This window comes from Lycorma delicatula, chromosome 5, assembly GCF_047948215.1.
Source record: "Lycorma delicatula isolate Av1 chromosome 5, ASM4794821v1, whole genome shotgun sequence".
In the NCBI taxonomy this organism is placed as follows: domain Eukaryota; kingdom Metazoa; phylum Arthropoda; class Insecta; order Hemiptera; family Fulgoridae; genus Lycorma; species Lycorma delicatula.
Window position 1 is genome coordinate 48154698 of NC_134459.1, and position 12794 is coordinate 48167491.

Sequence of the window (12794 nt, forward strand, 5' to 3'; positions counted from 1 at the left end):
AGGTGAACATCCATAACTGCAGAATATAGGGTAGCAAAACCCCTCATGAAACTTTGCAGCATGTTTGTGATAACCAATCTCAATGTTTTTTGCGCCCTAAGCAAACAAAGACTGTACGGCCTGTTCTTCTTCCACGAGGCAACCATAAATGGTAATGTTTATTTGGACATTCCTCAATTAGACAATGATGACCAAGATGGATGCCATAGACAGGGCACCATCCCAACTCTGTAGGGGGAAGACACCCATCCTGTGATGTTACCGGTCGCCACACCACCCCCTAGAAGTCCACCTAACTACTGCCTAGAAATCTGAGATTCTCCTGATAATCGCTTCTCACATCAGTGTGGATTGGTTGTGAAGGTCTAATTTCATGGCCAACTCAATATTTAGATTTGACCCTGCTAGATTTTTTTCTTGCAAGGTTTCATTAAAGATCAGGTTTATGTACCATCCTGCCTGCTAATCTTGTTGAGCTAAGACTTCAAATTAATACTGTACCTGCAGAGGTAATGCCAGTCTTGCTGGCTACAGTCTGGAATGAAATCGAGTGTTTAGTCTGTATGTCGCATTATAAATGGAAGCCATATCAAACCAAAGTAAATGTCAGGTGACAAACTTGATGTATTTTTCTATGAAATGAGACCTCCTCCAAGTTATCTCAATAAATTTTTACATGCTTTTAATGTTGTGAAGGCCTTTTTTAATCACCCAGTATTACTCATACTGATAACATTCCAAACAATGTTTTGAAGTTTCTAAAATTTATTAGGTACTCAGATATTCCAATCGTCCAAGTTTCACCTTAAAATAAAGCTACACTCCAAATATATACTTTCAAAAATGTTTTCCTGACGTTTAAATTAATTTTTGATGTATGCAAATTATACTTTTGACTGAAAACTTGTTTCGCCTGTGCTATTCAAAATTTTAAATTGCTCCTGCTTTGTCCATCTTTAATAATTCTACTTCCCAAATAACAAAATTCTTCTACCTGCATAATCTTTTCTCTTCCTATTCTTAGATTCAGTGGTCCATCTACATTATTTCTACTACATTTCATTACTTTTGTTCTTGTTTATTTTCATGCAGTAGTTCATGCACATGAAAATAATGGATGGATGCAAGGGCTTCATCCATGCCATCCATCCATTTTTCTCACCAAGAATTACTACAGCATCGCAAATTGCAGCATCTTTATCTTTTCACCTTGCACTGTTACTCCGGATCTAAATTGATCTTTAACTGCTAGTTCTATGTAAAGATTACGAAGTAAAGGGGATAGGGAACATCCTTGTCAGACTCCCTTTTTTATTACAGCTTCTTTCTTATGTTCTTCGATTATTACTGTTTCAGTTAGGTTCCTGTAAATGTTAGCAATTGTTCTTCTATCACTATAACTTAACACTATTTTTTTTTTATATGTTATATTGTAATATTTCACTTATCTATTTTCTCATTTAGATTTAATAAAATATTTTTTTATACAGTATTCATTAGCAATTGAAATCATTTGAACAGCTAACCACTCAAAAAAAGTGATGCCACACTGTACTTTTTAATAAATCTAAATAAAAACTGTCTACAGATATCACAACACTGATGCTGTACTTCTTACTGATTTTAAAATGCTATTAAGTACAGAGTATTTCCCAAGGAATATCTTCAAGACAAAAAACAACTTTTCGGGACCAAAACAAACTCAGATTTAAAGTGAATACAAAATACAATCTAGTTTGAGATTTTTTTTAATGCACAGAATCATGAGATCCTTCATTTTTAAAATCTTACTGGATGGTCAGGGTTTCTCATTATAACAAATTGCACAATTTATATTTAAATAAATATAAATTGTATCAATTATCTTTTAAAAACAAAAAAAAAATCATGTACTAACAACAATCTTTATTATCCTTCAATCCTATCAACAGTCTACACTGTAAAACAATTCTTTTTTCTTTGGTTTTTAGAGAGAAAAGTGTTTCCAGACTACTCTTATAAAAAAAGTGTTTTCTTTTATAAAATGTGATAAATAAGATTGTATATATAACTACCACCTCTAAAAAGAGTTTGACATTAAAATATAACTATAGAAATGGAAACTAAATTTAAACAAATTTCTATAAATCAACTTGATTAAACAATGCCCTTATGATGAATGACTGAAACAGCATTCTCTTTACACGTAGTAACTAGGATAAACCCAGTGCAAACATCATATCAGTATTTTTAAGTGGAAAAAATTGCTATAACTTTCCATAAACAATTATTTTAAGCCTAACACAACTGCATTAATATAAAATAAAATAATTTAGTAATAATAGAATTCAAAGATATGGAAATATTATACTCACTATAATAACAAGTCTAACAAGTTGGGTGAAAGTTTTCTCGCCTCCTTTACGTGTAATTATATCCCACTTTTCAGGAGTACAAACAATAACCTGTGTTGCTTGAATTTGTTCTCTAGTAAGCTGATGATCACCAGTTAATTCAGATACAGTTAAATTGTAGGAGCTCAGACGCTAAAAATGAATAAATATATATATATATATTACATAACAAAAATTTACATTAAAAAATACATCATATAATAGTCCGACAGCTGTTAAACATTTTAGAGTAGGAATTGGGGCACTGTGAAAATTTATGTAATATTTATTTTGTAATGTCTGAATATAAAATTGAAGACCTGGCTGAAGGGTAGTGGGATCTACCCAACCCTTGGATTTTTAACTGTTCAAATTTTTATTTACAAAAAAATGCTCGAGGCATTTTGAAAATTTAATACCTTCAAATTTAGTACCTACTGAAACAATTATTATTCAATTATTATTATTTTAATAAATAATATTATTCAATATTATTTTTCAATGCTGGAGAAACCTATACCTCATATTTTTAAGAATGGACAATTTCAGACCTAATGCTTTGGGTCAGTAACACTGTATCCCAATATAACCTAAAAACCAGATTTTTAACTGTAACTTCAATACCAGTGAACCAATTTTTATTTTAGTTGTACCAAATTACTTTTCATTTAAAGGGCTTTCTAACAAGGTCTCACAAGCTACATCGTCTCATTTAAAAAAATAAGTTTACAACACTTGAAAATTTAGAAAACATTTAAGGGCAAAATTATGTTGGTAATTTGAAAAATAATTTTTGCATTTTTAATCCACAGGTTATGATTATTTCAAATGGTTTAAGAAGTAATATCATGTAACTTTATAGTTACTTTCGTTGGACTGAAATTTAAAAAAGTACTACCCCAGATGGTTTTTAGCACCTACTGAGCAAAGGGGTGGGCAGATTTGAATTTTCTTTTCACCAAAATTCATTTTTTTTTCAGGTTGTCAATTAATGTAATTAAATGTTCCCACTACATTTAGGATTTTTGAGTTGGTGTAGGTTAAGCAAAGAGGGTGGGTTCCACCCCTCCCTCAAATAATTTAAAAAGTTTTCTCCTCGAAAATGGTATACATGCCTGCAAACAAAAATATGATGGGACTGATTGAATAATAAATGTGGTAACTTTTCAAATGATCACCTGGTATATATAAGTATAACATAACCTACACATAGCGTTACTTACCCGCACTCACATATAACATTCCCGATCACTTGGCAGGTAAGAAGTCCCACTAAAATGGCCTGTTGTTCTATTAAAAATATTTTTTCTGGATATAAATATTACTCTAAGCCTAACCATGCCTCAAATATATTTTTTCAACATTTATGAAATACTATTTTGAAACAGCCTGGCAAAATTTTAAACCCGACTAAATAATCTAGATTTTTTATTTTAGTAAATACTAAATTTGAAGAAAATAAAATTTCAAAATGCCTCAAGCATTTTTATTGCAAAGTTAAAATTTCAAGGGTTGGATAGGCCCCAACTACCCTTCAGCCAGGTCTTTTGTATCGAGACATTACAAAAGTGTTACACAAATTTTCACAATGCCTCAAATACCTACTCTAAAATGTTTAACAGCTCTCCTACTATAATAACAAACTGAATATAATTCATTACTGACTTTCAATGAATATTAAAATAATTTCAAACCGCTAAAAATATTTAATGTAAGGCAAACAAAATAAAAAAATGAGATTAGAAAAAATATACTTCGTAGTATTACAAATACTAACCTTTCCAAAGTTTCCAACCATTTCTTGTACAAGAGACCTCATAGGTGCAACATAAATCACTTTAAATTCATCAGCATTTATAGTTCCATCAGCATTAATATGTTTTCCTATTTCACGCAGCATACACAGCAATGCTACATTGGTTTTACCAGCTCCCTATAAAAGAAATAAAAATACATTTTTTTTTTTTTTAATTTAAGCAGCAACTAAAGAAAAAAAATCAGAATGTTGTGACAATATATCTCTTATTTACAAGCATTCATACTATGAACTGTTTTAAAGAAAATTCAAATATATTGCTGAAAATGAATAAAAATACTCAAATTTTATTATTTTTTTTTTTTTGTATTTTTTTTCCACCTTTACATTAAAAACTTACTTTTAAAACACAAACACAATCAAAAAAAATCATGACCATCTACAAATCTATTTCATTAACACCAACTTCAACATAAATTAACATTTCAGATATTGTATAACTTCAATATTCTAGACTAATTACAACTATTAAAATAAAAGACTAAAAGAACATTTAATTTAATTGTCACAAAGTAACATAAAAAACTATATTTATATACTTTTATTGTCAGAGAAAATTTGCTAGATAAACAACATAACTTGTAATTTGTATTAAAAAAAAAATTATAAATCATGTTGAAACACAACACAATAGAGCTAAGCTACTTTTGCCACTACATTCCATTGCTTTTTAATTTGATAGCAAGTCCTTAGAGAGAAGATATAAGACAAATGTTTTATTAATTACTGCACAACAAACCATCTGTGTCAATCACCTTCCTTAGAATTCAGACAACACTAACAGTTTTGGTGTTTTAAGACTCTTTTAAATTTTCCTACAGTTCTGTAGTACTTTGCTACAGAAGTGTAGATTTTAGAATGCTTTCTAATATTTTTTTTAGAACTGATAATAAAAATAACAGCTTTAGCTTCATCAACCATAAATATTAAAACAAACAATTTTTTTTGTCTACTGATGTACATCTTTATCATCTAACTTAGATATTATATAAAGTTATAAAGAAAATATTAAAAATGAACACTAATTTTAGAAAACCTAATAGAAATACTAGTAAATATAAAATAAGCAGTACTTTGTGTGTAGCCACACAATTACCATGAATGAGTATCCATGAATCAGTGAGAACACTGAATATTATTTCTGTTTAAAAAAAATATATATTTCTTTAAAATATTACAAATATTATAAGTAAGGAAATTAGTAGCAGTATGCTAAGAAAATTTAGGTACAGTGGTTAAGAATCATTTGATTTATTATTAGTAATACAGAACAGTTTTGTTCTGATTATGTTGTATTGCTACACACAAGCAACAGAAGTAGAGTGATATGGCGTGTACATATACCACCAGTTTGATATGGATAAACTGTACATGAAAATAAAAATTATTTATCTCATTCAACACCTTGTAATTTATCATCTTCAGTTTGGTAAGATAATTTGTTTACATTTTTTTCTAAGCAACGTCTAATATGTGACCCCTATTCTACACATATAACTTTTTATTCACAATTAAACAATTCAAGACAATTTTTTTTATATTTAGAAATAAGTTTTTTTTTTTTTATTTGAGTTAGATAGTAGGTGAATCAATTTTATAATCTTGTTCTTGAGTCTTCTTTCATATAACAGTTTTTAGTACTTCACTGTAGCAACTTTATGTGGACAGTCTTGAGCCAGCATAATGCCATGTATATAAAGGCACTCATATAGTTCCTTTATGTGAGTAGATTTTATGAGCAGATTTCTACAGTTACGATATTGATTCATTAAAATGTCGGTTTTTGCTAATCCTAGTAGAAGAATATTGTGCTTGAAAACTTGAACAAATGGTCTCAATGGGAGCCTACAGACGCATTATTCCTAACACCTAGCTGTCAATAAGATTTTAATAGTGAATGAAGTAGCCAGTATATGAGACCAACAATTATTAAAAGCATATTACCAAAAGAAGAAATATGTACATAATACTTATACTCCATAAAAAAAAAACTTTATATCATCTGGTTTTTCAAAGTTAAATTAGTAATGCTCTACTGTATGACAATAAAAAATTCAATACAGATTATGTACATAAAATATAAATAATAGAAAATATTAAAAAAAAACTTACAGTTGGTGCACACAAGAGTAAATTTTCATCAGATTCAAGAGCTGTTTTGTACAGTCTACTTTGAATTCTATTTAATGTTTTAAAATCTTCAAATGCAGGCTGCACATATTTAGGCAATTTCTCTATCTGTACCAGTGTTTCATCAGGTGCATATGCTTTCGGCTTTAAAGCAGGTACATGAACCTCCTCATATCCTGTATTCATTCAAATTGAATATGAAATTAAAGCAACAAATTATAACAACATACAAAATAAAAAGAAAAAGTACCAAAATGATATGAAATAGTGAAATAAATTGTAGACTAAAAAAATTTTTTTAATTATATCAACCGAGTACAAATGGCAATTAAGTTTTAAAATTGGTAACAGTAAACACAATAAATCGATTAAATATTTTCAGAAAGAATTTTTCTTAATACATTTTGGCAATTTACATGCAGATTAAATCTTTTACAAAATGCTACATCCCAAATCATTATCAATAATCAGGTGGAACCTCAACAACTTTACTATATGAATGTACTGTAAGATTGTAGCAGCTGAATAGAATTGTGTTTCTAGAGAAGAGTTTATTTCATAACACCTCTCTACAGTTAATTTTAGAATAGGATAGAATAGTTTATAAATCTTCAGGATAAGGTAATGGCAAAGGGTATACACATTAATATAAGGAAAGTTGCAAATAATATGTGTTTTTATTGTTTTAACCGAACAGTAACTGTAATGTCATGTTGGCTCCTTCTAATAGTAACCAATAATACTTTAACCAGTTTCTTTCTTGAACGAAGTAAGGTAGCAACCCTCCATGCTTGCAGAACTGCTAGTTTCCTACCCAGGGGATTGTAGAAAAAGTCAAACTAGCAGAAGAGATGCTTAACTGGTAGACAGGCCCCCTATAGCTCATAAAATGTAATTTAATATCTCAATAATTCCTTCAGCTAAACATTATTAAAGAAGGTAAACTACATTTCAGAAAAAAATCCTCCCTTTCAACAACACTACAAACTAAACAAACCTCACTAAGATAATTTTTCAAACTTACTATTGTAACCCGTATATAATTTATGTACAGAAATTACTATTCTTACAAAAAAGGAAACTGTTCATTAATTCACAAAACAATTTCAGAAATAATTTCATTGTTAAGATTAAAGTTGTGTAAAAGACACAATCTTTCCAGATACAGGTCAACACATCAAGGCCTGAGAAGGAATACAAGAGTAAAATTAAAACATTACCAATTTGCAGATTTAGACCCACCCCTGGTCAATACTTGTGTAAGATTCTACTGGAGTTACAATACCTGTCAAACAGTATGTAAATGCTAAATGTACTTTTAACTTCCTAATCCAACATAATACACTCATAAATTATCTTCATCAGTATTATAGCTACATGTTAACTAAATAAAGAAAATTGGAGGCACCATACATCCTGAGGATTCAGATTACCATACAACTCATTTAATTTCATACGTTAACTAATCCATCAGTATTACCTTTTCTCTGTTTACGAAATGAACCATCTGGAAGCTGACATCTTTTATTTGACATGAAATGTGAACCCTGAGCGAACATTAAATCTTCTAAATCTAATACTTGACGCACACCAGCAACCTGACCGCTGCTTGAAGTTTCTGACACACTGGATGCTCCAGCATTGGCAGCCTCTTTTCTACGAGATGCTCTAAGGGTTGCACCATCTTCACCACCATCATCGTCTCCTTTACCTGTTTCCAGCTGTCGTAATATTCGTGATAAAGCAACATCACTGTTCATTTCTTCAATAAGTTTCTGTTTCTCAACCTCACTCTGTGATGATGCAAGTAATGTGCAATACAAAACTGAAAAAAAATCAGTAAGAATATAATGTTAGTAAATATTTTATTTAAGCAGCCACACTTGAAAAAAACATTTTCAAAAAGGAGAGCGACAATAATTTTAATAACATCTAAGATGAACTATTCTAAAAAAAATATATATTTTAAATATTTTGGAAAAACATTAATGAGCCTAAGGGATAGTTCCTGATGCAGAAACAATAATTATGACAGGAAGCCATTTTATAGATAACTTTTAAATTATTTATTAAAAAAAATCTGTTTCACAAGAAGACATTCTTCTGACAGGTGCCAGCTACAAAAGATATGTAATATCAGGTTTTATAATATACAAATACTAACACTTAAATATATGAAGAAAAAACAAAACAAACTGAAAATCATTCGTTTTTTACATAACCACCAAAACACAGATTCTTGTAAAATATTCAAAATTTATAAATTTTATATTTAAAACTTATTCATGCTTTGTAATCATCAAACCAATTCCAATAATAATATCCAAATGATATCTAAACTTTATCCTACAGTTAAGCACAAAGAAATTAAGTAAATTACAGAGACTATTCAAAAATAAATTCTGATTTGTTATTAAAAAAACACCAATCGAAATAAAAATAATTTATATAAGATATATAATATATATATATATATATATGTTATAGCTACATATTTTAACTACTTTTCTTCATAATTGCCATCCAAACTGAGGCACCTGTCATATCTGTAAACAAGTTTTTAGAATACCCTATCATAAAACTCTGCCACCTCTACCATTGTAATGTTAAGTTACATACAATGGTAGCAACACAGTTTTTCAAATCACCGTCATTTTCAAAACACTGCATCACTATCCGTTTCTTCAGTTTCAGGAAAAGAAATCACTGGGAGCCAAATCAGGGCTGTACAGAGAACGGTTAAACAACTCCCATTTGAGACTGTTGATTTGGTATTGAGTGCATCATTGCAGTATGGACGAGCATTGTCAGGAAGAAAAACAATGCCTGAATTCAGCAAGCTGCGTCATTTGTTTTGTATAATCCTTCTAAATTTCTTCAACATCTGACAATAAGTTTGAATGTAGTCATGCCTCTTCTCATATAATCAACCAAGATCATACATTTATGGTCATAGACCAATACTATCAGCTTTTTTGAAGAAAGTGTTTGACGAGCTCTAACGGGGTTTGAGGAAAACTGGTGTGTCCCCACTCCATTGACTGAGCTTTTGTTTCCATGTTAAATTTAACCCATGTCTCTCACCTGCTATAATGTCATCAAGGAATTCATCCTTCTCATTATAGTAATGGTGAAGAAAGGTTAGTATTGACCCCATCCTCTTTTTTGTGCATTCATCAAAAACAAGCTTAGGCACCCAGCAAGCACAAAATTTGCAAAAACCTAAGCTATCAGTTATGATTTCATACAGCACTGTTCGCGATATGAGGGAAAAATTTGGATAATTCTGTAATTGTGAATCAATGATTTTCTCTAATTTTCACATCAATACTTGCAATAAGTTCATCTGTGACAACTGAAGATCGATCACTTCTTTCATTGTCGTGAATATTTATTCAACCTTCCCAAAACACACAGCGCCATTTGTCTTACCACACCATACTGGCACTCAAGATATTACCTCTATATACTGAACAAAGCTCACAATGAATTTCAGCAGCTGACAAGCTTTTTGCAAGAAGGAAATGGATGACAGCACACACTTCACAGTTGGTAGGATTTTCTATAGCAGCCATGTCAAACACGAGTTTTACAGGAATAAACAAGCAAGTGATCATTTCCAATAACACTACTAAAACCACACTGAACTGGGCTATTCAACTGTGCAAAGATAGAATCGCTACCTCACTCCACGCAATACCGAAGACCAAAAGTTAATTTATGAATAGCCCTTGTATTTCATGTAATGACTAAATTTTTTTCTTATACACACTTCACGCAAAACACATTAAAAATAGTTTTTTCTTTGCAATTTAATCAAAAGGTAAATGTAATCAAGATAAATTAACAGATTAATAATAATATTTGTCCTTTTACTGCTCAGGCATATTTTTAACATTCAAATTATCAGGGTATAATTGATCTATATAAAGATTTTATATGACTTAAAATATGAATTATATTTTATATGATTCTATGACTGAATTAGAATATTTATAATGGTCTAAAAAATTACTTAAACAAGGGATACATTTTTTGTATTTAACTTTTTACATTTTTTTAACTTTTTTACATTTCTATTATACAGTGAAATTTCTTTAAGATAACCAACTATGATTCTAAAAGATATTGTTAGTTGTAGAGATGGTTACATGGAAGAAAAAGACTGCTGTATTATAGTAACAATTGATACTTTTCCTTTTCTGCAAGACAAATAATTTTAGGAACTAAGTACTATTTATCCAGTACAGAGAAATCATTTAACTGATATAAAATCTTTATTCCTGTTAACCAATGCTCTGTTTCAACCATCTATATAGAAGAATGGAAAAATAAATACACCTACTTTTGTAATAAAAGATTACCAATTAAGTGTAACTGATAAATCAGTATAGTTTAGAATCCTTGAAGAGAAATTACATAATAACTACAATGAGCTCCATTTTGAAAGACTGAAATGAATCGAAACCAATAAATTTCAAATGTTACTCTTATATGTAACACTGTTGGAAGCACGAATTTAATCCAAAATTCTCTTGAAAGATTTTTGGAAAAATAACTGAATTTACGTAATATATTTATTAAGACTAGTCAATGAATACAGAAGTGAATTGATAAAATTTGTATAAAGAATGGGAGTGTGAAAAGGTTAAAGATATGGAAGCAAGAGAATATTGTTAGCAACTAATTGTGGAACAAATATTAAAAGATCAGAAGGTTTAGGTTCTGTTTTAAAATATCATAATGTAATTTAAACTTAGCTTTTAGCTAAATAATTATATATGTTACAATTTTTTTTTTTTTTAATTAACATGTATTCCTACAAATTTCAGCATTTTGTTAATTACATGAAATAAGAATTCTTATATATATCATACTTATTATAAAACTTATTTAATTTATTCTCAAAAATTTCACTGTACCTAGAATTTCTTCTTAAATGGAAAGGGGCTATCTCCATGCTATAGTTAAACAGGGTTGTATTCTAGAAACAAAACAATCAACTCAATTCACTGATCATTTTTAATTAAATATATATAATTATTAATGTTCTGCGAATAATACTACTACAATATTAACTAAATATTTTAAGTATAATACAACAATATTAACTGTAACTTGTGGGTTGTGGCTAGAACAGAAATTATGTTCATAATTATGCAATGTGCACACAATATGCTATAATGTAAAAGGTCATAATGCAAAGATAAACCAATCCCCTTTATGAATTCAGTGATTTGGTATGCCAATTAATGTAATATGACAACAAAAGAAATAAAGAAAGTTACTAACTCATTTGCCGGTGTTTTTTCAGGAGCTTAATGAAATCAAAACAATCATATCCAAGCAGTAAGACAAGCTGATTTTCACAATCACGGTCATCACCAGAATCTCTTAGAACAGCAAGTACTTCACCAGCTTTGGCTTGAGAGACCATAGCATCATCATAAAATTTTGATAATCTCCTCTGAAGCCAATATGCATCAATGTCTAATGGATGTAATGACTTTTCTTTTTTTGTCTCCTCACCACCTCCTAACTAAAAATTAAACAATAAATTGTTACATTAGATTTTACAAAAGTAGTAAAATAACTTATTTAAAAACCTAAAACCTTAATATAACCAGAACTAGTGGAAATTACTATTAAGGACTGTTAAATTACTACTTAGTGGAAATTGTAAAGCATAATAAAGATGCTAGAGCATCTAAAGTACAATTGACACTAGTCATAGTTTTCTCAGAGATTAATTACATTATCTTGAGTATATGAATCCACCTCCTGCATTTTGGAAGCTTGCTTATGCTGATATCAAACTGTATATTCAGTTAAATGAAAAAGGCAACAGAAAACTATTTCTTACTTTTTCCTGAAAGTATGGATGGAATTTTTCTTATTTTTGGGAATGATTGTCATTTTTTGAAGTGGCTGGCATGGAAATGTCTTACTCTAACAATTATTTGTTTACAGTACTCAACATATACACACTGAGAATCTTATTGTCAAACAATGAAGTCCGGTTTTGACAACTCAGGAAAAAGTACATACAGGATGAACAGAAAGTCCCTTTACACTAGTTATGAATTATTAGAATAGGTGGAGCTTACCTTCTACGGATCTAAAATGTCTACGTGGGTTCCACATGTTCAAAGCACCATATCTGGTTGTTCATCCACAACAGCTTATCAGGCGTGATCATTTAAAATGCTGACTGAACAGCATCTTGAAGCTGCTTGTAGTTGATGTATTTGCATATTCGGATCTCTTTTTTATAAAACCCCAGAGTATATTGTCTGGTGTATTAGGTCAGGGCTTCTTGCTGGTAACTCTTCTGACCCACGTCCAATCCAACAATTCGGGAAAATTTCATTGAGGTATCTACGGACATTCTAAGTAAACTGTGCTGGAGCACTGTCTTGTCTTGCTGAAATGTAATGATGACAATGATTTCTTCTGCCATTAATTCTAGAAGCAAA

The 12794-nt window shown here is 29.9% G+C and overlaps 1 protein-coding gene across 1 annotated transcript in view; it reads right to left on the reverse strand.

Annotated features, from left to right (window-relative positions):
- Brr2 (U5 small nuclear ribonucleoprotein l(3)72Ab) overlaps positions 1–12794 on the reverse strand; it is an 82577-nt gene that overhangs the window by 57720 nt on the left and 12063 nt on the right. Inside the window, exons 6-10 of the mRNA XM_075366036.1 lie at positions 11611–11857; positions 7799–8143; positions 6301–6494; positions 4150–4305; positions 2355–2525 (exon numbers count right to left, since the gene is read on the reverse strand). Of these exons, the coding sequence (XP_075222151.1) occupies positions 2355–2525; positions 4150–4305; positions 6301–6494; positions 7799–8143; positions 11611–11857 (1113 nt within the window). The remainder of the gene's footprint in view (positions 1–2354; positions 2526–4149; positions 4306–6300; positions 6495–7798; positions 8144–11610; positions 11858–12794) is intronic.